Here is a 25,497-nt window from a genome sequence, read left to right on the forward strand (position 1 = left end):
ATATGGGGAATAAAAAGAGATTATTAGGTGATATTTATACACATTTAGGAAAAAAAACCCTTTGTAGATAGCATGCAATATCAAGAAAATATTTAAAAGATATTTAGTTATTTTAAAGACCATTTAAAATTAGATAAATGAATATTTTATGCTTGCAGCCAATCATGACATGTTTTTAGATTTTCAGAGTTTAGCGTCTTAAAAATAAATCTTAGAATTTTTATTATGCTTTGGGATGGAACTCATAGGCATTTGTTTTATGAGACCTATTGGCAATAGCAGGATTTTTGAACTTTATTTTAATTTTTCAAAAGCAAAGAAGTTCCGTGAGGACATTGTTAAATGAATTTTGAATCTGTATAGCAACTCTTCAATATTCTAAAAAACTGCTCTTTAGAACAGTTTTTAAGAGAATGAACAAGTTTTGAAAGGATTAGCATTATGATTTAAAACTTATAAAGACTTTCTTTTATGTAAGGGAAAAATTCTGATTAATTTTTTGAATGTTGATTTCTTTTCTAACTTGATGCACGTGAGGTTTAAAAGGAACGATGCATACATATTACACAACAAATCAAATGCCTTATAAACTTATTATTTAATAAAATCTTTAACATCTTAAGCTTAATATTTCTTAATCTTTAATTTACTTAATCTTTTAAACCTTTTCTCCTTATGTTTATAATTAGAATATATTATATAGTATATATTATGTATTATTTATGTATATATATTATTATATATATTATATATAGCATATATATTATATAGTATATATCACATATTATTTATTACATATTATATTATATAGTATATATTATTGTACATATTATATAGTATATATAGTATTTAATTTCTTAAACTTGTATGATCTAATTGTTAAACAGAATAGAAAAGAATGACAGAAAAGAATAACTAGATTTTAAATATTTATATTTTTTAAAAATATAACAATAAGTATATTATAATAAGAAATACACAAAATTAACGAAAAATGATCCAAGTTTTTTTTCCAGCCCCATGTGCTCAAAGTCTAACTTCATTGTTATATGAAAAACATCTAATTCTTAATTAAATAAATTCAATTATTCTTGATGCTGTTAAAAACGCAATTAACTTGTTGGGAGGGAAGTTATAAACAATGTCAACCTTCATCTATGAAATGGTACCCTACCATAGAGTCGAGTTAACATGTCTTATATACTAGTGATTTGGAACTATATGTTTGTAGTGGTAGATACACTACAAGCCCTTGTTATATGTTTTCGGCATTTATAGTTCATAAAAATTATTCTAGGTAACTGTGATTTACTCTTAATCACAATGCCTTCATGATCCCCAAACCTTACGCCATGTCATTGATGAGATCACATCTAAGCAGAAAACACTACAGGACACATTGTTTTGCACGGTATTAGGAATTATTGAATGTGTGTAATAAACTAAATTAAAGATAATTGTTTATAGTATAAAATAGGTGTCACGCATTGAATACTTGCACTGAGATAAAAAGTATGGTCAAAACTAAAAGATTACCATGTTTCACGCTTCATGGAGACACCGAAATGCCAGGTAATTCTTACCGAAGCGCTTTATAAATAATTTCGGTAAAATTAACTATAAAATAGAATTTAATAATATGTAATAAAATCTTATTTAAATGGGTAAAATTTGGTAATTTCCCTTAGAGCATAGAACAAAAACTATTTATTCGGTTAAATTTATATTTCTGCTTTGTATTTTTTTACAAAATCTGTGGTAATAAGAATCATTATTTTGAGAACCAGAATTTTCGGTAAACCGTTATTGTACAAACGGAAAAATTACCACTCGTCTCTCTCATATTTACATGGTTTTTCTCACTGTAATTGAAATAAATTCACAACCAAGGTGTAAACTGGAATTAGAAAACTCACAGGCTTTCAATTCCACTCGTCTACCCCATATTTACATGGTTTTTCTCGCTGTAATTCAAATAAATTCACAACCAAGGTGTAAACTAGAATTAGAAAACTCACAGGTTTTCAATTCCACTTGTCTCTCCTATATTTACATGGTTTTCCTCGCTGTAATTCAAATGAATTCACAACCAAGGTGTAAACTAGAATTAGAAAACTCACAGGTTTTAAATTCCACTTGTATCTCTCATATTTACATGGTTTTTCTCACTGTAATTCAAATAAATTCACAACCAAGGTGAAAACTAGAATTAGAAAACTCACAGGCTTTCAATTCCACTCGGTTCCCCCATATTTACATGGTTTTTCTCTCTGTAATTCAAATAAATTCACAACCATGGTGAAAACTAGAATTAGAAAACTCACAGGTTTTTAATTCCACTTGTCTCTCTCATATTTACATGGTTTTTCTCACTGTAATTCAAATAAATTCACAGCTAAGGTGAAAACTAGAATTAGAAAATTTACAAGCACTCATGAAGACAAATTAAGTTTGAGGAAATTTATTTATTACATAAATATTGCACATCGAACAATTTATGTACATAAATAGATCAATGATAATTTTTTAAACAGTTCAGTACAGTATTGTAAAAGCACATACACATTCATAATAATAACAGCAGTTTTATGAACGAAACTATTTGGTTACGAACTGTTAAATGACAGATAACATTAAATTGATTTTAATATTAAAGTTTTTATTTTTATTCTTTGCAGGATTATCAAGCCTTAAATTTTTGATGATTGACATACTTTGTGGTGTTATTGGATAAATTGTTTTATTAACTATACATATAATGTTACAACGTTTGGCTATAGGAGAAATTCTTGAAAATATATTATTAATGGTTTACTATCATATTGATTCAATCAACCAATATCTTATTCAATCAACTCAATTTTAAATTGAATATTAAACGCCAGTTCAATTAAATAAGGAATTAAACAGTAGTTTAATTAAAATTAATGTAACAGATTATATATAACAGATTTTAGTGCTTTAGATTGTAGTTACAGACTATAGGTGTTTTTGTCTTAAGATAAATGTTAATCTGAAATGATTTATTTCAATCTGCACTAATAAAATGTATATCGTTTTCAAAAGAATATTTCTCTTAAAACGTTTGTACATATTTCCATTAGGGTAGAATTTATACACATTTGTTTATGTTATTCACAGTTATTTACTTTTGAAATACATTATATGTTTAATATATAAGTTAAATGTACAATATTATTGATAATAAATTACAAGTTTAAAGACAAATCGTTGCACTAAAGCGACTTTTTTGATGTTGTAATGAGAATAAAAATATAACACATAATAAACGTTAATCAAACTTTATTGAAAAATAATATCTTTAAAGGCGTTTACTAATTTTTGGAAAACAGGTTATAAAATAATATTACTGTTCACCAAATTTAAAAATAAATTTTTTTATTATTAAAATACAATGTTTAGTTGAGTGTATCAGTAGAATTTCATGGTATTTAATGATTCATTTAGAAAAATAAAACGTAGAAACCCATAAACGGATTTTAAGAGCATTCATTAAACAAAGATAAATATAAAGAAAAGGTTTCCAAAGAGTAACCTTTAATAGTAACAGGCATATTTATATTATTTTTCCTATTTACAACATACAAATAGTTTTATAGACTTTTAAGTATTTATATTATCGTCCAAAATAAGTATTTACATCATGATTATCTAAAAGATAGAATATATATTTAAAGATATACGGGATTTACATTTTTTAATACTGTTTAAGATTATTAACAACGATAATGTGATTGTGCCTCTTGATTTGAATTCTGAAACATTTTAAAAGCTCTACTATATTATTTTGCATGTAAATACAGTGTAAATATATTCTAAGTTGGTTCATCTTCATAATCAACTAATTTGTAGCAGATAAATGATTTATTTACATTACTGTTTTCATTAATGCACTACATGATTGTTAGACTTTAAGATGATTCGTATTCAAACATCTAGTTTTGATTTAGGCTATACGATAAGAAGATTCACAATAAAATCTTGTTTCTATAAAGCATAACAATCAATAACATGATTCTTGGTTAAAAGACATATATATTTACAAAAACACTTATGGAGCAAAGTATTTAATAAAAGATTAAAATTTTGTGACGTTTATTTTGATCTAAAAATTTCCCATACGTGTTGAAAGTAAATATAAATGTGCTTCAGTGCTATATACACTCTTCTGATGAACCAGTATTTGATTCAAAAAAGATTAAAATATTTTTTGAAGCAAATATATAATTATATAGGATTTCTCTATGATTTTTTAAATTTCGTAACTTTTATGATTAGCAAATATGAGACAGCAGTATTTTTTTGCAAATGAAGCTTAGAAAAAAAATTATTGTATTAATTATAAAGGTATGATTTATGTATATGATGATTATATAAGTATCATTTATTCAATTATTAATTATATATAATGGTATGCAATAGTCTCTAACCAGATTACTTTTCATAACTTTTATTTCATTTCTAATTGTATAAAAATGAAGTAATAATACAAGCCAAAAACATTTGAAGACCACTGTTGGTATTTATATAGCTATCAATTATTTTACTTGAATATGAAAATGAGTGATTTAAATGATCAAACAATCATGAGCATGTGCATTGAGTTATGAAAAGTAAAAATAATGTAGGGGCAAACTTCTGGAATTTCAATGAGAATTCAAGTGCAGAATTTCTACAATGCCATATTTTTTGCGTAATATATCTGAAAATTTATTTTCCGTTACATTTTCATTGACTAATTTCTGTTTCTTTAAAGTTGTAATATTATGCAAACAATGAAATAGACAAATAGGATTTTTATGTAAAACAATCTATGTTTTAATGAAAAAATTTCTATCGAGTTTAATATTTTATGATAAAATGTTTAATTTTAGCAACTTTTAAACTGTCCTAACCAAACAATAAATTTATGAGTTTGAGCTTTTATTTTTTGTAAAAATATAACGTATAACTAATCGTCTGATTAACTTAAAAGCTATTCAACCTCAAATCTAAAGGCATTTTTTTTCATTACTTCATTTGGCTTTTATCTTCTAATAGATTCTGTAGGTAAGTACAAATATCGGAACAAAGAAAATTGTTTAATAATCCCTTAGTTTCTTAAATCTTGCTTAAAACACTTACTTAATTTGAAAATATGAAAAAAATTTCTAGAATTTAATTTGTTTTATTCTTTTTTAATACCAAAATTTATAAGCAATTTTTCACGACAAGAATAATTGTAATTCCTAGTGTTTTTACACAAATAAATTATTAAAGAATAATGCTTTTTTTTGAAAACTTAATATTTTATTTACACCCGTAAGAAGCATAAAAGGTACAAAACGATTTGCAGCTGATCATAGAAAATTTTAAGTAGTTGTTCTGTTATTTAGTACAACATTAAAACTGTACATTAAATAATTTGAAGCAATTAATTGATTTTTCTGTTTCGAATTTTTAAAGCAAGCAAGAACTATAAGAATATTCTTACAAATGTTCAGTTTACGAAACTGTATTGAAATATACTGATAAATCATAATAATTTAAATTATGTAAATACTGGATTTTACAGGTTCTATATATAATTTCAACATGTCTATAAGCGTTACATTATGCAGCATTTTTCAACATTACAGAAAATTCATAGTAAAAACCATATTAGTTTTACATGTACACCATTATAAATATAAATTGTCTTTTTTTGTTGTTGATTTTATGAAGTCATAAAGAAACTTTTAGTATACACTGACAAATTAGAATATAAATTTCTAAAAAAAATTTTTTTCAATAAAAAATTATTATTATCTTTTTATTATAAAATATACGCAAAAAGTTGTTAAATATTACGAAAATACTTAAACACAAATTTTAGTTAAGATGTACTCAAGTACTATGAAATATTGAAGGATATTTTTGATTTCTAACAACATAAATTTGTTTGAACAATAAAAATGTTTGTTGGTTAGAGAGGTCATATAACATAAAATCAAATTCTGTGCATCTACTGTAGATACAATCGCATTAAAGTCACAAGGTCAGAATTGTAATAGAAATTATTCAATCATTGACAGTAAAATTGCGCTATGTTACATAGTATTTATTCATTGGGAAAATACTTAACTAATAAAATTGCCATACAAATTTGAAATTATTCTTAAAATAATGATTTTCTAGAAAATATTTCAGTCATTAAAATTCAGTTCAGTAAAGGCCAATGTTGAGTTGATAAAAATTTGGAATGACTTATAAAGTTCAAACACATTCAAGTCAGTCACAAATGCAAATATTTGGCAATCAATTCTGTTGAAGAGTCACGTGATGTACATTGCACAAACAACTACGTCAGAATCACGTGGCGTAGGGACGTAAGGATCATATGATACTTCCCCAACACTATAGAATACTGCTTTAAGACATTTTTACACAACACATTAGTTAACTATATATTAAGATGAAAAATTGAGTATTTCATGCATGGGTAAAAAATTAAAAGGACTGCACGTTATTCGTTTTATTTCACGCTTATATATGCTAATTCTGGAAGGGGGGTGTTAATTCCTGATACAAATACATCAATAATCTGAGCATTGCATTTATGCGTTTTATTTATTTGATATAATTGAGTCAAATCTTGTAATGAGTAGTTTTGTTTACTGGAAAAAAATAGACACCCAGACGTTTTTTCATCATTGATGAATTCATTTTCTGGGTAATCCTCCAAGGAAAATTTCGTTAAATAGCGAAAAATCAATAACTTTTTTTTGTTTAAGGATACAAAATTCGTTAAAAGTATTATTGCGAGCTATTGATTACACCAATTAATTAGGGAGTACAACGTAAAATAAAAAGAGAATTAAGTGAAAGAGTATTTAGTCAATGCCAGAAAAATAACGTAAAAAATTTGATTGAAAAGGGAGTGCACTGAACCCTGTACCATCCCATTATTAAATGCAATCTCTTTTAAAACCAAGTAAACAAAATTATCAGTTAACTCCCTGATTGCGATGAGATGACACACGATTGAGTTCAGTTTTGTCAAATATATGTGAGTTCGTTGTGTTTAAATAAAAAACACGTGGCTTTATGACAAAATGACTGACAGAAATTTAGGAAATATATCCCAAGAAATGCTGAATCTTCAAAAATGAGTTTTTTTCATAACTGAGAGTGTTTTACTTACAGAATGGTTTTTAATTAAGTTATCTCAAAATGTAATTTTAAAGTTCAGTAGAAAAACATTTAATTTGAGCTATAGCAGCAATAACTAAACCACGCATTATAAGACACGGAGACAGTTATATCAAACAAATACAAATTGTAACCAAATCGTGTAAAATAACGCAATTTTATGAATTACTTAATCCCGACAGAATCAGCACTAGCATAGGGAAAATCAGTCTCGTGACATGCAGTCCCTTTATGGGGAGTGAACAACTTCTGTTGATGAATAGGTCTATGTCTGAAATCTTATGCACTTCAAAATTGGTCCCTGCCGCCAACATTTTTCAAGTCTTTGCTTTCAGACTTAAAATCTTTCTTTGTAGTGATGACCAGTAGTTGTAGTTTTGACTACTTTTCCTGATGGGGATAGTCAAAAGTAAGGTTGAGGATGATGATGCATAGGATCAACGTCAACATCTAATGATTCTGAAGAAGATCGTCTTGATCGTCCTAATTGATTGATTAAATAAACAGCAAACAGAACACTCGCTACCTAAACAAATATAAACTACAGAGTTAGTATCAACTTATGGAAAATAAGGGATTAGAAATAGCAAATTCTGAAAAAGGATATCTGTGTTATACAACTGGAGTACTCGTGTTATACAACTGACAAAGAAATATAACTTACAATTCCATTATTAAATTATTGATTTTCAATTTATTTTTTGTTGTAAAACTTATCATACCTTTAAATAGTAATCAATTATTAGAAAAAGGTGGAGAAAATAATAAATAATGACATTTATTGACAAAAGTTTAGAGTACATAATCAATATTTTGAAGTGAAACTTACAAAAACAAATTAAAAAAGCATTAGGAATAGGAACCACAGTCGAAATAGAATGATTAATTGAAATACGGTTTATAAAACAGATTGTGATTTTAACGTAAATAAGTGACCCGTAACACTGGGGAACAAATTTTTGTTGTATTTATGCAAATACTTGATCTTGCCAAATTCGAGTGAGGGATTTCAAACCTGACATTAGTTTTGTTCCAAAAGCTACAGATGTTTTTTTAAAATGATATTTTTAATTTATTTTTTCATCAGATTGTGCAAGTTTAATAACGATACATATATTAGGGGATCACATAAATGCTGCTGCAAACTTCTGGTAAAGTTAACGCACATCATAACAAGTAAATTCGTATAGGAATCCAAGCCCGGAAATGTAGTCGTTTACGGCTAGGGGAGATTCCATATTATGACCAGTTCAGAAGCACACGAGGAACACATAATAGGGGATCGTCCCCAGATGCGTATGATAACATTTCCGGACATGGATTCCTATGTAATTTTAATCTTGGTGATGTGCCCTTACTCCCCTAGAAGTTTGTTGCAACATTTAGTCGAGTTCCTGTTATATAAATCGTTGACTGAATAATATAAAAAAATATAATTAAAATAGACTGAAAATGTGATTTAATAAACAAACTGGAGCCTGGAGATAAAAACTGAATGCAAATTTGAAATCAGTCTCGTGAAAATATTCAAATGCGTTAAAAAATCTAACACAGCAATAAACAAACATTTCCCCAATGTTAGTTTAATATTAAAACTTCGTCTTCTTCTAACAGCACTGGTTGCCAGACATGACTGTCCCAAGCAGCGCTATGCAGTTTGAATTATCATGCACAACTTGAATTATCATGCACAACTACTCTCAATCTATTAACTCTCACACTGCTCAGACCCTCTTCCATATTATTTAACTATCTCGTATGTGGTATGCCTCTCTTTTTCTTTCTTTTTGGATTGAGAAAAATTATTCATTGTCATATGTATTGATATGATCAAGCAATCCCATCTGTTGAATTTTAATAAATTTCAGTATATTTGGTTCTCTATATGAGCTGTTTAGCTAAAAGTTGAATAGTATTTTCCACTCATTTACTGCACCAAAAATTCTTCTTAAGATCTTTCGATTCACTCTTAAATAGCTGTATTTTTTCCCTACTCAGGTATATTTACTGGAGTGGTATGTTACTCCTCTGAGAATATTGAATTAACAGAATTAAGTTTCGGTTGCTTGTAGGCAACATGTATATTTTCTTTTACAGATAATGTGAGTGACGTCATTCTGTGCGCATGTGATTACTGAACTTGTAATAAAGGCTTATATTTTTTGAATGTATGGTCACTTCACTAAGTCACGTCAAGTTACTTTGTTGCTGTACTCGAGTCATGCACTGTGTCACATTTCTAAGTTTAAAGTTAATTATTTTTCTGTTGTTTGCTGTATCGAGATGGCATTGCATTTAATGAAAAATAATTAAATCTTCTTTTTTCCTCATATGACTACCCACAGTCACTCAAATGCGTGCACTGCCAACAATTTTGATTTGAATTGTCCTCTTAATCCAAAATAGCATCTATTAGTCATAATTATTCTGTTGTTAATTTTTGTTTCAGTTTCATTATTATGGCTTAAAATAATTCCCAAACATGTTAACTGATCATTTAAAAAAAACATACACATTTATTTTTAATCGCGATGAACCTGGTCTTTTGCTTGTTCTTCCCAATAAGTTAGTTTTTTCCTCATAGGCAAAGATTTGTATCTGCAATCTCAGACATTTCAGAAGCTTTGATCAAACCTTTATATTAAAACCAGTAATAATAGCAACAATAGTTAAACTAATAGGCCTAGGATATATTTTCATTTTGTATAGCATGCTAACAAAAATGCGAAAAAATATCAATCAATACACATCAAGGAGGCCCAAATCATGATTTTTCAATAATAATTTGCATATTTATAAGTGATTTATAAAAAAAAAGGGTTGCTTGTAAATAATACATTGCAAAAAATTCAAGATGAAATTATCGTAAAAAATACCGGTATTCAGGATGCCGATACCTTTTACCGTAAAATTTATTTTTTCCGGAACACGTTACAGAACAAAATTCTAATATACAGTAATTTTTACACTAATGACCACCGCAAAATCCTTCAATCACTCGAATCAAATAAATATTGAAATTACGGTATAATATTTTATGGTAAAAATAGATTTTACGGAGAAATGGATTTCATGAATGATGAACTCAAAGTTCAGGTGATTTGGTCCGGAATTTTTTATAGTGCTGGTTTAAAATAAATTAATATTATTCCCACTCTTATAAAAAAATTCACAAAAACTGATGTTTCTTTCGTTAAAAGTATTGAAAAGTATAAAGAACAATGGTGATATAATCTTACACATTATGCCCAAGTATTAAATTCATTGAAAAGTAAGAGCTTATGTACCTGAAACAGGAGAATTCCTCCTAAAGATCCTATCCATGTATACTTATTCATATAAAACCATTCCAGTAATCTCTCTTTGCAACCAATCTACAAAATAAGACTTGATTAAAAAGGTACAATTACAAGAAAAAAAACAATACCAATAATAGTATTTAAACCAAAAAAAAGTACTTTGAATTTCATAATGAAATTATTTTTTAATGATGTCAAAATCCTAAAAATATTGACAAAAATTAAAACCTAATAATTATTTACTATTTTTATATTTATTTTATTTAATGATGGTCCAAAAAGTTTTGTTTTGTAAGGTATGAAATTTATTTCCCCATTTTAAATAAGGTAATTTTGCATGGAAAAATATCAACTTTGAACGAAATCAGTTAAATTGTTCTTGAGAAATCAAATTCCATGTAAAATATTGCGTTGTATAATTATTTATTACTTTTTATTGTTTAATTTAATAACAGCCCAAAAATTTCTGAACGAGGTATAAAATTTATTTAAAAGAATACAAAAGTTTTTCAGAATTTTTATGACAAAATGAAAAATGTGAAAAGAATAGGTAGAATAGGTCTTTCAAAATAAGAATTTAAATATACGACTTCTTTCAGATGAGAAATACGCAAAAAGTAAAATTAACATTGATGGGTAGACACTCTCGTGCTCAGATATTGGAAATAAAATTGTGGTTGCCTCCCATATTTTCAGAATTACAAATCTTTCGAAAATTAAGTATTTTTATTCATAAAAAATGCATTGTGTCTGATTTCGCATCTTAAAATAAGGCTTGCAATAATAAATTAGCATATTGTAGGGTATGCTGTTGTAGTTGTTGTTGTAGTTCATTTATGTCGCACTAGAGCTGCACAATGGGCTACTGGCGACGGTCTGGGAAGCATCCCTGAGGATGATTCGAAGACAAGAAATCACAATTTTGATCCTCTGCAGAGGGGATGGCACCCCCGCTTCTGTAGCCCAATGACCTGCACGCAAAGTCGAGCACTATACGGTAGAACAGTTTAACGAGGACCCATACCGCACAACCTCGGTTCCTACGCAGACTGATCCAAGTGGTCTCCCACCCGCACACTGACCGCAGCCTGTGATGCTTGACTTCGGTGATCTTCTGGGAACCGTGTCTTAACGATCAGTCTTAACGACTTAACCCGTGTCTTAACGACTACGGGACTTGTAGGGTATGCACCCGAATAATTAAGATTGAGATTGAGTAAATGAAAATTTAATCATTAGATCAAAAGATATTCCGGGTGCTTATTTTTTTATTTTTTGAACAGTAGAAATAATTTTATGCCTTGTATTCCTTTAAATATTTACTTGTATTTATATTAACAACTGCTATAATGCGATAATTTTTGCGTTAAGATTTTTTTGTAATTCTCTCTGGATAACTAAACACTAATACACGCATTACGCTTAATACACTTATATACTTACACTAGCACTTAAATAAGGTAATAGGCTGAATTTTCAGTCAAAACTACTTTTTTTGTGGAGCAATTAATTTTATACTAACTTTTTGTCCATGGAAATTATACAATTTCTGGTAACATTAAGCTGTTAACTACAAATATTGTCTATCGAAAATTTAATTACATGTTTTCCTAAAAAAGTTTTTGACCTCAAATAATAAGTAAGCTTTCTTTTAGGCTAAGCTAAGTCATTCTTTTAGCTAAGTCATTCTTTTAGGTTTGATAAATGAAATTATTTAGGGAGTGACGGTTTGCAATCACGGTGTGTTAAATTTTTTTGCGAGATTAACTTTACATATTTTTTTAAAAATAATCGATTACTATAAGGAGTGATTATACTAATATACATTATTATTATTCATCTTATTTTTTTACTAATACTTAATTGCAGTTCGACTGTTTTTAGAAAAGTATGATTCCCTCTTAAATGATAGTTTGAAACAAAAATTGGCATCCAAATATTATAGTAATTACAATCGTGTCAATTGAAATTCATACAAATCTTCAGAAAAACATTTGATGAACATAAATGTTGAAAATGTACAAACCGTAGTATTCACTGTTATATGATCACAACGGATGAGAGTTCAAAAATAATGTAAGTAATATATATATATATACTATATATATAAAATTGCATGTATCACAGCATCTTTCATACAATATGCAAAGTAAAATTTTCCAAACATATCCTCTAATTTGAAACATACTTAGTTTGGTATATTTGACGTATTTTTCATGGAAAATCATAAATACTAAAAGGTAAAGCCAAACAGGTAAATAAATTTTTTCTATTAAGTTAATTAAAAATCAATATTTTTAGCATAAAGTTAAATACATTGTAAAAGAGATTGGCTATGAATCTTTACATTTCATGAATGTGACGAAATCACTTACTGTAAAAAAATTATTAAATTATTAATATTCCAAAAACTGTTCAAAACTTCATTCAAGTCCAATTTATTGTGGTTTTGACAATTCTCTTTATTTCACACCTGTCTGTTACAAAATTTTCTGAGTTTTAAAACAATTAATGGCCTACACATTAAACAATACACTACATTAATGGCTCACACTTTAAAACAAATAATGGCTATTTATTACCAACTTAATATAAAGTTACATAAAGGTCGGTAAGAGGGGAGATACTACCTAATATATAAATTAAATAAAGTTTTCTGTAAAATAAAATAAAATAAAATAGAATAAAATAAAATAAAATAAAATAAAATAAAATAAAAATTCTTGAAGGAACATAGATCTGATCGAGGTTGACTTATAGGTTGTATGGTGGATTATAGAATTTCTGCTTAACTTTATTTTGTGCTTTTAACATAATTGGCATTATAAACAAAATAAAAATAATAAAGTTCACATGTGGAAATAATTAGTAATTTTTGATAAATGTAAATTTTTTAATACGATTAAATACTTTTTATATTACTTTTTTTAAAATTAATACTTGGATTTCTGCTCACCATTTGAGACGCTTTTGCTTAATAAAAACAAAAAAAGTTTAATTTAAGATTCAATTTAATTTGAAATTATTTAATTTAAGATTATTAATGCTAAAATGACGATTAAAAAGATTTCATTCCTCTTATTAAATAAAAGTTATCAAAAAGTCAAAATAATTGAATACATACAAAATTACCTTTATTTACTTTGTTTATAAGACGGAGCTCCACCGCAAAGGTGGTTGATCATTTATGGTTTCGTAGGAAAAACAAAGAAACCACTGCATTAAGATACATACTGCTGCACAATCTTTATAAAATTTTAAAAAATCTCCACATTTTATATCTAATTCATTCGGGATAAATTCACCTTAGTACTGGGTGCTGTTAGAATTGAGATGAAAACTTTCTTGAAAAATAAACTTTTAAAGTGACATGCACAAAAAACCATGCAGAGCATGCGAACAACATAAAAATTCTCAAAAAAAAACAAACTTAATAAATGGTTATATAAAACATAAACAAAAAAGAATTGGTTAATCACCCTATTAAGCGTCCGAACTTTGCTAGTCACCTGATTAGGGGGAGAAAACTGAAATTGAAAAGAAGCTTAATAGTTAAATTAAATGCAAATTGAAGCAAAGAACAAATAATGAATTTTTTTTTGTTATGACATAAATACGTATATAAACAATAATATCAAAGTTTCATTACCCTATTTAATTTTCTAACTTCAGTCGTAGTCGATGTTGAGTTTCCGGGTGTGATTTTTGTGTAGCAACTTTCATGGATTGGTTCAGTATTCACTGTGAAATCTTCTGGACCTAAGAATCCACAGCAATGAAGCTAAAGAAAAATATTAAATTAGTATGGCTAATTTCATATATTCTACATCACACTCAATTAATATTTATATTTTTCTTCAATATTTTAAATGATTATATTTTTTTCAGAACATAATTTCAAAATGTTCTTGCAATTTCATTAATATATAAAAGAAAATATAAAGATATACACCGAAGAGCCATTACATAACGACCACCCTGCTAATAACATGTAAGACCACCATTAGCCCTCGAAACTGCTAGCACCCGCCGCATTGATTCCACAAGGTGTTGATAGGTAGTCTGAGGTATCTGGTACCAAGCCCTCACCAACTGGTCCTGCAATTCCCTCACATTGCGAGGGGGTAGCGTGACAGCACGAATTTTGTTTTCCAAGTAGGACCACAAATGCTCTACCGGATTAAGGTCAGGTGAATTTGGGGGCCAAGACATGACTTGAAAGTCACTGGAATGTTCCTCGACGGTTCAACCCTTATGACATGGTGCATTATTCTGTTGGTAAACACCATCCTCTGCAGGAAAAACTGTTGCCATGAATAGGTGAACCTGGTCTGTAACTATGTTCAAGTAGCTTACAGACATCAGGGATTGTTCTATGAGGATTATGGGTCCTAATGTGCCCCATGAAAACATTGTTTCTGGGCGAGAAACCATGAAAACCTGGGCGAGCCCATTGTTATAGATGGAGGGTGGTCATAATGTAATGCTCTTCTGTGTATATAAGTAATATGTAAAGAAATAAAAAGTGAGAAATTTGATTATAAAAGAAATAAAAAGTGAGTTGAGTTAAAGTCGTCTTTTATTTATTTAAAAAGGTAGTTTAATGGCTAAATAATAAATAACGGCTAAAAAGTTTTTGATGATGTAAATGATTATTAATTGATACCTTTTTAAATAACCTATTGCTTGTGGAAACTCAAAAATCATCAGTAAAAGGTTTTAAGCTTTTAACTGTTCTGATATTTAGACTTTCAATTCAGACTTCAGTTTGAGACTTTCTTTCTTTAAAATACTAAGTCTAATATCGCAGAAAAAATGCATGTTTGTTTTAAAAAAATATCTACTCTTTTATTATTTAATGAGCAGTAAACACGAAATATTTTAATTGGGTTTACCTTTAACCCTGTTTTTAACTGCTTAGTGCGTAAAAAATCTGATCATTAGATCAAAAGTTATTCATTACTTTGTTTTTCTGACTACTTTACATTTATAGAATGTTGAAACAATAAGATTGGAAAGGTACTCTCACCAATTACCAAAAATAAAACTAGAATAATCTACAAACAGATGGTTTTTAAATTAATTACTGAAAGCATAAAACATTCCTAAAATTTTGAAAATGAATTTAAAAAAAATCGTGAAGTATAAAAGAGTATAGAAATAAATCTTAATTCGTGGAATTTTATAGGATACTTTGAAATAGGAATTCTGAAACACCATTTTCTACTCAATCTTACTTGATCTTGAATGATATTTTTTGTGTTTTCGTTAACTTCTTTCCATCCATTTTCGAAAACATCAGTCATCTAAAGAATGGGCATAATGGTCAGTTTTCGAATGCAGACAAAAAAAAAACTATCTCAATTTTTGAAATGCTGAATAAGAAGCTCTTACCTTTAAATCTAAAATGTTAAATGCTACAATACCACCGATCTCTGCAGCTACAGTCAGGACAGCAACCAACAAAAACTAAAATAAATAAACAAGTCAAATCAGTATTGTCTTATACCTTCTTCCATGTTAATAAAAGGATAACTTTATGAGCGCCACAATTTTAATTCGTTACTAACTAATAATCATCATGATAAACAAAGTTGTTGCGTTTATAAATTTCTCTATAGTGAAAAATGGAGAAGGAAATGGGAAAAATGGAATGGGAATCCATATTTTTTTCTGAAAAATACCTTTAACAATATTAATGAACGTATTTTAGCTTCACAATAATTAAAGCATATATAACCACAAAGATTATATTATCAATAGATTAAAAAATATGGTAAAACAGAACTTTTGCTTCATATCTTTTTGTAATAAGTCGACCTCCTCTGTAAGTTTATCACTTGTTTAAATTGATTTTATTTAGCAAGTATCAAACTAAAAAAAAAATTAAATTTCCCTTTCAAAAGTTGACCACTTATCAACACTGTTAGATTGTTACACTACACTGTTTTTCTAAAAAAATGTTTAAATAACAATTTTGTTTAATTGTTATTTTACCGTATTCAACCAAACTAATGAAATATTCATGAAAAAATGGTATTCGAACTGTTAACTGTGAGGATTATCATTTATTCAACATTCTCACTCAATACGGTTAAACAACAAGAATTTTTCTGCCCAACTATACAAACATTAAGAAGTCACTTAATTTGTGGCGTTGCGGTCTGAAATGCAAAGTCCGAATTACGAATCTCTGACGTTGGACTACGTCGCTCGCAGCCGATAATTGACGTAAACCTCATACCTGAATGGAGATATGCGTGAAGGGCGAAATCAGCAAAATGCGCACAGTATGTTTTGGATATAACTTGGCCGCATCCTCACAGATAGCTCTCTCTCTCTCCCCGTCGGTTCTAGCTAGCAATCCGGCATGTTCTCGCCGGTTACCTTTTCGCAGTTTATTTCTATGCTGCTTCAATGTTAAAGTTGTTAAGTTTTATATATGTTCGAATGTTTTAGTTAAATTTACAAGTTTCCTAAATGTTAATAAAGATAGTTATTTACTTAAACTTAGTGTTATTCATGAAGAAACCTATAACACGTTCTCGGAAACATTTTTATGTGGAACGCTTTCCTAGAGTTATATTTCTTTTTAGAGTTTAAGTGGGGACTCTAACAAAGATACCAAATCAACCCCACAAATTCGTGCAGCCGAGTACATACTAGCCGTACATAGCGCATACATAGCCGAGCGTACGAGAGTACGAGCGCATACATAGCCAAGTACGTTCAGCTTAAAAGGATAATCTGTCATTCTCATGACCGGCTTGACGAGGAATCGAATCCCAGGGTTGGCAGCCCAATATTTCTTTCATTGTTTCAACACATGGAGAGTTTTTAGTATCCCTCACTCCTCAAATTGTGACCCTGAACAATTGGAATACGAAACTCTCATTTACGCATAGATTTTAGCTCTACATAGCTGCTTAACACAAAAAGTCCAGTATTTTTCCTCTCACAAGATAGATGGCACCAACAGATAAACTAATTAAGCTACATTTCATTCACAAAACACGACTCTTTCTCAACCTAGCTATGGTGTCCATTACATATCAAAAAGTTAAACTTAACCCAACAATAATGCCCAGTTAAATTCATTTTCACGGATTTGCTATGGAGAAACTTTGCTGTTGTAAATGGTTGCAAAATCGTAAAGGAATGTTACTAACCATAAATTTTATGGTTCCTGCTACGGATGCACAGACTGCTACGGTTATTTAACCGAAATTTTAGAAAAGAAATTCTAACAGCATAAATGGGTTATAAATTTTTTGTCCCACACTTGATCAATTTACTATGATATTAAATTTTTTTATGCAGTGAATAGTAATTAAAAAAATTCCTTTTTATACTAATAAGACTAATCAGAGTTTTAAGATCAAGTAACTAGTAAAATGAAAATGTCAAATTTACTAATAACATTCACAATTCATACAAGTTTACGCATTACGATAGTTTCATTACAATATTTTACTGTAAAAATCGATTGATGACACCAACTTAAATGTTACATTTTATAAGAAGTAACTAAAAAGTGCCATAGAAGTCTTATGATTTCGAGATTACAATATTGTGCCATCTATCATAATACTTCAAATATGATAAATTTTTAATTAAAATTAAGCAAGTGTGGATAAGGTATACTTTATGCGATGTACTTTAGGTGAAGACATTTTTTTTTGCGCTTTATTCATGTTGCGCTTTACTCATGTCTTTTATGCACTTTATTCATGTTGTTTCTGCTTTAAAATAAAGCATTTCACTAAGACAATTCAAGAAATGTTTTAAATACTACTTAAATGTTTAATTTTAATGTTTCATTGACAATTGTAAGACATCGATTCTGCATTATTCATTTTAATAATTTAAAAAGGATAAATTTACAACGAAAACAAAATATTTTAAAAGTTTTACCCTAAAAAAGTTTCAAATGCAGCTAGAATATAAGGATTTAAAAATTAAAATTTTACTACCTAGATTAGAGAATCTGAAAAAGATTTTTAAAGATTTTCTGAAAAAGATCACGACATCGGCAACTAAAGTAAAATATTTTCAGAAGAATTATCGGAATAATGAGTATGAATTACTGCGTATCATATGTTAAGTAATTAAATTAACTTACATTGATAATTATATTACATTAAGTATAAATATCAAAGGTAAAGTAAAGCAGAACTGTTGCAGTTTTTTTCTTTTGTAATAATATTAATTTTGTTCTGCTACGAAGACATTTCAAAATTTTATATTGGCAGTTGTTTTTTCTGTAAAATGAGATAATCTATACATAATAATAAACGCGGCTGTGTGTGTGTGTGTGTCTGTAATCACAATATATCGCCCCAGAAGCCTCGCCCGGGCACGAAACTCGGCCCATAATTGTGTTTTCACATAATGAAGAAGTATTTTTTTTCTTTTTCAAAAATTTTGATTAGTTATTTAGTTATCAGTCATTTTGTAAGTCTATGCTTTTCGTCTGCTTTTTCGTCTTCAAAGAGCCATATTCAAAAAACTATTAAAAAATGCATATACTTTTCCCCACTCTTATAAATGTATGCTAATGCGAACCTCACAATTGAAATATTAATTTTCGACAACTTAAACCAATAATATACGAAGGAATTAATAATTTAATTGTAAAGTTCGCATTAGTTTACATTTATTAAAGTGGAGAAAAGTTTAACTTTTGTATTAAAAATGTGGCAACATATTCGATACGTAAATAGAACGCTTCGCTTTGATATATTTGTCGCTGTTCATAATTGTTATAATAAGTTTTTCTTCTTCTTTCCACGCTCTTTTTTTTTTTTCTTAAGCGAAGACGATAATTTTTATAGCGATATTGTAGTACTTTGTACAACTAAAAATTCTTTTCACAACACTTTAAAAATATTTACTTTATTTTCTTTATATATACAGAGAACAGTCGGCAAAGAATTCGATTAGGTTGAAAAACATTTCGCTAAAAAGGAACGAATTCCAAAAGAAAAAATAAACAACTTAAAGAATAAAAATGCTGATGCCAGCCAATTTTTTGAAAGTTAACTTAGAAATAACAAACCAAACGATGTTAAATAACAAACCAAACGATGTTAACAAAATGACGTAGAAAGCGCAACTAGATCAAAATTATACAAGCACAACTAGATCAAATTATAATACCTGAGTGCTTGACGTAACAGATATAGAAATAGAATTTGATACCATAAAAAATTATATAGAAATAGAAATTGATACCATAAAAAATTTATTCGTTTTCGTGTTCTTTTCATGTATTTAGCATTTTAGTTTTTTTTTTCTTAAGCGTTGTAGCTATATAATTTCAAACATCCTCAAGAGCTATAACACATCTGCAGCAGAACTGGATATGAAGACAAAATTGCTGGACAGGAACACTTTAATTGTCCACTAATCTTCAGATTTCCTGCTATGTTTTAAAAAACTTTATTTGTGAAAACCTTCAGCGTGGCGGACAGCTGGCCGCCTTAGGCGGCTAGTTAACAATAAATTTATGTAACAAAACTTTGAAAAAAAATAATTTTTAATTTCACTTTATCGACATTGTATACAAATAACACCCTTATTTGACGATATTAAATTATTTAAATATTCTAAATATTAAATGTCTGAAGCAACAGACTTTTGTTCCTAGAAATTTTTTTTTATGCTTCATAGTTTAAATAGAAAAAAAAGTTATTGTTTTTGGATCGCTCAAACACGACTCTCCTCTTCTGGTCAGCACATAATAAGTGAGGAAAACAGAAACAGGTTCGAAACAAGAAATTGCACTACTAAGGAAAAAGTGGAAAAACCACCCCTATAGTGCGCATGAAAATGTATTCTTTCCCAGTGTGACTCCTTCAGCAGTAGCCCGTCACCTTGACTACCGTGGTATAACTTTAATTCTTCTACGGAATTAATTTCACTTGCCTTTACCGTTTTTCGTTAGAAGCTATGTATTTTTCTTGTTTATTACCGGTTCACGTTTTTATCACTTACGTTGTCTTAATGAAGAGCATACTATTTAAAAGCTTGAGGCATGTTGATGTTTCTTTCATTTCAACACTGAAGTCTTAGAAGTTTTTATTTTCAGTAAGCTTTTTGCTTGAGTGTTTGAGAATTATTTGTGTCAAGAGACTTACACACGCTGTAAAAAATTCCGGATCAAATTCCAGCAAAAAATACAGGCATTCTGAGTACTGAAACTTTAAAAATCATTACTACTCGTAAAACTATAACAGAACTGCTTATTTAATTACAGTGATTCAACGATTTTACAGTAAATGTTACTGTAAAAATTGCGAAGCATCAGAATTCTTGTTCCGTAAAATTTGACTGTAAAAACGAATTTTCCGGAAAAAAATACTGGCACCCTCAGTTTTTGTACTTGTTGCCCAGTGATTTCTTACACCATGTTCAGAATATAGAACGTAAAAATTTCATTGTGTAAAAATAATGTACGCTTACCAACTTCATCACGCAATTTCCTCTTCGATATGATCCAATCCATCCTATAAGACCTAATGTACGAAAAAAATAACAGATTTTCTTAATATGGACAGATTATACCAAATATTAAAAACTTAAAAAAAAGCTTAAAAAAACCATACCATTTAAGAAGAGTATTCCTCCAATACCAATTACAACATAGGAGAATATCTAACAAAAAATAATATATTGTTAAAAAAATATATTTACAAATCATAGCATATTAATCACAAAATAAAACAGGTTTAACTTTTTAACAAATACGCATAAGGTATAAGCTAATATCTAGAGATTGAAATTTTATTTAATTTTTTGTCAATTCATTATTTTTCAGTTCATAAAAATAAATTTTTTTGGTATTATTATGGGTCCAATCGTATTTTAAATTTGTATTTTAAATAAGTTTAACACTATTTGAACTCATATTTACATACTTAGCATATTTACATACTCATAATGGCATACATATAGAAAAGTTTCAAACTGTAATTGAAATTGAAACAAAATTTTAATTTTAATTGTTACGTAAGTATAATAAATATTTATAAAATCGCAGAAATTTAATTATCAGTTTTTATATTTTTCGAAGTCTGTTTATTCAAAATCCTCTATTCATCAATATTTATTGTTAAATAGAGGATTTTGAATAAACAATATTTATTATTGATCAATTTTCATCAATATTTATTATTAATTTATTGTTTCAAACTGGAATTGAAATTGAAACAAAATTTTAATTTTAATTGTTACGCAAGTATAATAAATATTTTTAAATTCGTAAAAATTTAATTATCAGTTTTTATATTATTTGAAGTCGGTTTATTCAAAATAATCCTTTCATCAATCGAAAATTATCATGCCCTTTTATCAGTTAATATTAGTTTATAAATTATTCAATAACATTTTTATATAAAATTATCAGATAATATTTGTATCTAAAATTGTTAAATAATATTTGAATTTAAAATTATTTGCAAATATTTCTATTGAAAATTATTAAATAACATTTGTTTCTGAAATTGTTGGATAATATTCACATTTAAAATTACCGGATAGTATTTGTGCCAAAAATTATTTTATAAAACTTGTACTGAAAACTATGGAATAATACTTGTTTCTAATACTGCTGGAAAATATTTATATTCAAAATTATTCAATAATATTTGTATCTTAAATCATCGAACAATATATTGCAGTATCTGAAACAATTGGATCTTATTCATATCTAAATATATTGAAAAGATAGTTTAATTGAAATAATTCTTCGTAAATTTTCAATGTTCTAACCCATATTTTGTATGATAAATTTTTTTTAAAGATTTCGTGACAGTTTAGATATCTAAAATCATTGGAAAGTTAGAACCAAGTTTTAAAAACGCTTAGGGGTGTTACAAATTGAAGAATCAAAGCTACTTTTTCAACAAATATTCTATTTTGTACAAGCTTGAGGAAAAAAAAAAGAATCCTAATATTTTAATCATCCAATAACACAGGCGTGATCAATTTCAGAAACTTAGTCAAACATTATTAAAAATTTTTTTTGTTGTCCTTAACACAAATATTTCAGTATGAATAATTACAATCTCTTGTTTTTCTTATACAAATATAAATACCAAATCCTACGTTTCATCTCACAACACAAATATAAATAAAATAACAACTCATAATTGTTTTCCGGTCATTGCAGGCGGAAGCGTCGGGGTTTCGTTTCCCTTTTTTTCTTTCGTTTTTGTATTAGACTGGGCTTTTCGCGGAACTGTTCTGGGTCAGTTTTAGAACACACAGCGTATGGCAGAGTATACGTTACAATATTTGTCGCTAAGGTGCAATAATATATTTTTGTAAATATATATATATATATATATATATTTATTATTATGTTCACAGNTGTGTGTGTGTGTGTGTGTGTGCGTGTGCAAGCATTACATCACTCAGCCTTATAGGTTATAAAAGTCAAAAGGTGCACAAAAGTAAAAAATCTAAAATTTGAATACATAATTAGTTTGATAGTTGCTATATAAAATTAAAAATTATGATAATTCTGGAATGTTTTTTCCGATCAAAAACCATTTTGATTGAACTAAAAGTTTGGAATTTATCATTTAAAAATATATAGCCTCAAAAACCGTCAAGGTTTTAAGACCTTGCTGTCGATGTGACTGTAAGGTTTAAAATTTTACTCTGTAATGAATTGATCATATCACATGGCACTTATCTATAGTACCCAAAAGATGTAAATTATCAAAAGATACAAACCAATTTTAATTGGTAGTTCATGATTGCAAGTGGAAGAAACTCCCAAGTAAAGTGACGAAGTCTGCAGCTTTTCTTGGCTTTCATTGGCGGAAAAACCAAAATGGTTGGGTTGGGGAACGACTGTGTGCCCATTCAATGTTTAAATATATATATATATATATATATATATTTTGTAACTGTAGGTTAGAATTTCTGATTCTTAATAAAACAATAGAAACAAAAATATCGTTCAAATGATGAAATTCTCGTTTATTCACAACTCAAGAAGTATTTATGGGATCTCTCTGGTCCCATATTTCAAAATTAAACTCACCAATTTAATACACAACAAAATTAAAAGTGAAAAAAAAAAGAATTCTAAAAAAATATTAAACAGCAGCGGTCGCCATAGCAACGCATGCGCACTGCTATTACTCTTGAACACAATTAAAAAGTGTGATGACGTCAATTATACACATTATTAAGATTAAACCATAATAGAGTGAACTATCTAAAACCACGTTATGGTACTTCGTAAACTTAATAATTTGATACTATGGTTCTCACTTAAATCAGAAATATATTTGAATTTGGCATCATATTAAGGGTGCAGACATTTTTTTCCCTAATCGTGGTTAATGTTGAACCGATTTTTCTGAACGTGTTGTTAATGGAGATTAATATGGTACTATGTTGAATCATATTACCGTATTCCTTAAACTTGATTAATTTATATTATGGTTCAATTTAAAAAGGAAACATTGTTTAATTTAAAACTTTATTCAGGTTAAGCTTTAATAGGGAGCAATATTTTAAACAATATTACAGTACATATTTCTTAAATTCGATTTGTCGATATTTTTGTATTAACTTAAAACGCAAACTTGCTCCAATTTAGCATCAAATTAAGGTTGCAGAAATTTTTCTTTGAATTAAGATTAAATGTTAAACCAATTTTTCTGAGAGTGTTGATTAATGAGAGAATTATTTCATATGGAATTTTAATGATATGGATCAAGTTAAATAAATATTATAATAAATTTCATTAGAAAAATTAGCTCACTGTAGTTCCCATGAAAAAGTCTCTTAAAGCGGGCGATGTCGCCAAGATCCAGAGCATGCAGCCAATCACTGCACATCCAGCGACCTGTAATAAAAACAAACAAAACAAATGAATTAAATGAAGCATTTTATAATACCTTATGGAATCATGGTTCAATGCTGTCTAAATATACTAATTAGTCTTTTAGAGTTTCATAATAAAAAAACACAATTCAGAGATTGCGTCATTCAAAGATTTCTTAAAAACCGTTTTTTACCCATTAAAAATACCTTAGTGCCTAATAATGATTCATATCTTAGCATAATTGTCATTATTAGGTTCTAATTTCAGATATTTGCTACTTTATGCATATATGATGTATATTTTAGCAAATATCTTAGCACACAATTTTAATTCGTCTCTTTTTTAAAAGTGTGAGGAAATGAATTAAAAAAATGCATTTTTTTCAAAAAGTAAAATGCTTAATGCGTCTCATTGATTATTAGAACTAATTATGTAAAAGAACATAGAAAAAGTACTCAGACATACCCGAGGAACCGGAGGAAAAAGAAGTACCCGAAGAACGTGTGCTAGACAGCAGACCGCACTAATGCCTGTGTCATACCATCATATAATGCAAACTGCTTTTAACTATGGCAAATTTCTCAGAACTTCGAGAAAGTACTAAGATGATACAATAGTGTAAAAACAGTTTCCTCAAATGAGAGAGATTTCACGTTTCGTCAAAAATTACACGATTTTTTTTATTAAAATGAATGCCAAAAATAATGATATACCGTTATGTTGGGACAAGACTATACGTCTTAATATTCATTTCGTCATGAAATCACTTTAACAAAATTCAAACTTTTGACAAAATTTGGCAACAATTTACTTTTTTAATATTTCTGTTTTTATATCTTGATAAAAAAATATTTTCTTTTCAATACAGAAAAAAACACTCATTAAAATTTTTAAAAAATGAATAATAATTAATTTAGGTAATAATTGCCCTAAAATCACTAAAAATAAATAAATATTACTGTAAAAACTACTATCTCATATTTTACTGTAAAATTGGATAGCAAATGGTTTGGATAAAATAAATTTTATGATTGAGGCACCCAAAGTGCCGGTACTTCAACCGAACTTTTTTTACAGTGTGCCTAATAAATTCAGACCTAATTATAGCAAAAAGTTAGTTTAACTAATCCTTTACCCCAACATTTTACCTGTACTACTTCG

General features: G+C 28.1%; 1 protein-coding gene across 2 annotated transcripts in view; it reads right to left on the reverse strand.

The window, feature by feature from the left end:
• Window positions 1-5,913: 5,913 nt before the first annotated feature.
• Window positions 5,914-25,497, reverse strand: part of LOC107447385 (tetraspanin-9) — a 64,598-nt gene continuing 45,014 nt past the window's right edge. Inside the window, exons 2-10 of one of the 2 annotated variants that reach the window (XM_016062288.3) lie at window positions 24,274-24,357; window positions 21,098-21,146; window positions 20,955-21,007; window positions 15,885-15,959; window positions 15,728-15,796; window positions 14,140-14,271; window positions 13,970-14,017; window positions 10,479-10,565; window positions 5,914-7,717 (exon numbers count right to left, since the gene is read on the reverse strand). In XM_016062288.3, coding sequence (XP_015917774.1) covers window positions 7,595-7,717; window positions 10,479-10,565; window positions 13,970-14,017; window positions 14,140-14,271; window positions 15,728-15,796; window positions 15,885-15,959; window positions 20,955-21,007; window positions 21,098-21,146; window positions 24,274-24,357 — 720 coding nt within the window. In that variant the 3' untranslated portion in view covers window positions 5,914-7,594. The remainder of the gene's footprint in view (window positions 7,718-10,478; window positions 10,566-13,969; window positions 14,018-14,139; window positions 14,272-15,727; window positions 15,797-15,884; window positions 15,960-20,954; window positions 21,008-21,097; window positions 21,147-24,273; window positions 24,358-25,497) is intronic. The other variant, XM_016062289.3, reaches the window with a different exon arrangement.

The sequence above is a fragment of the Parasteatoda tepidariorum genome, chromosome 8, assembly GCF_043381705.1.
Source record: "Parasteatoda tepidariorum isolate YZ-2023 chromosome 8, CAS_Ptep_4.0, whole genome shotgun sequence".
Lineage (NCBI taxonomy): Eukaryota > Metazoa > Arthropoda > Arachnida > Araneae > Theridiidae > Parasteatoda > Parasteatoda tepidariorum.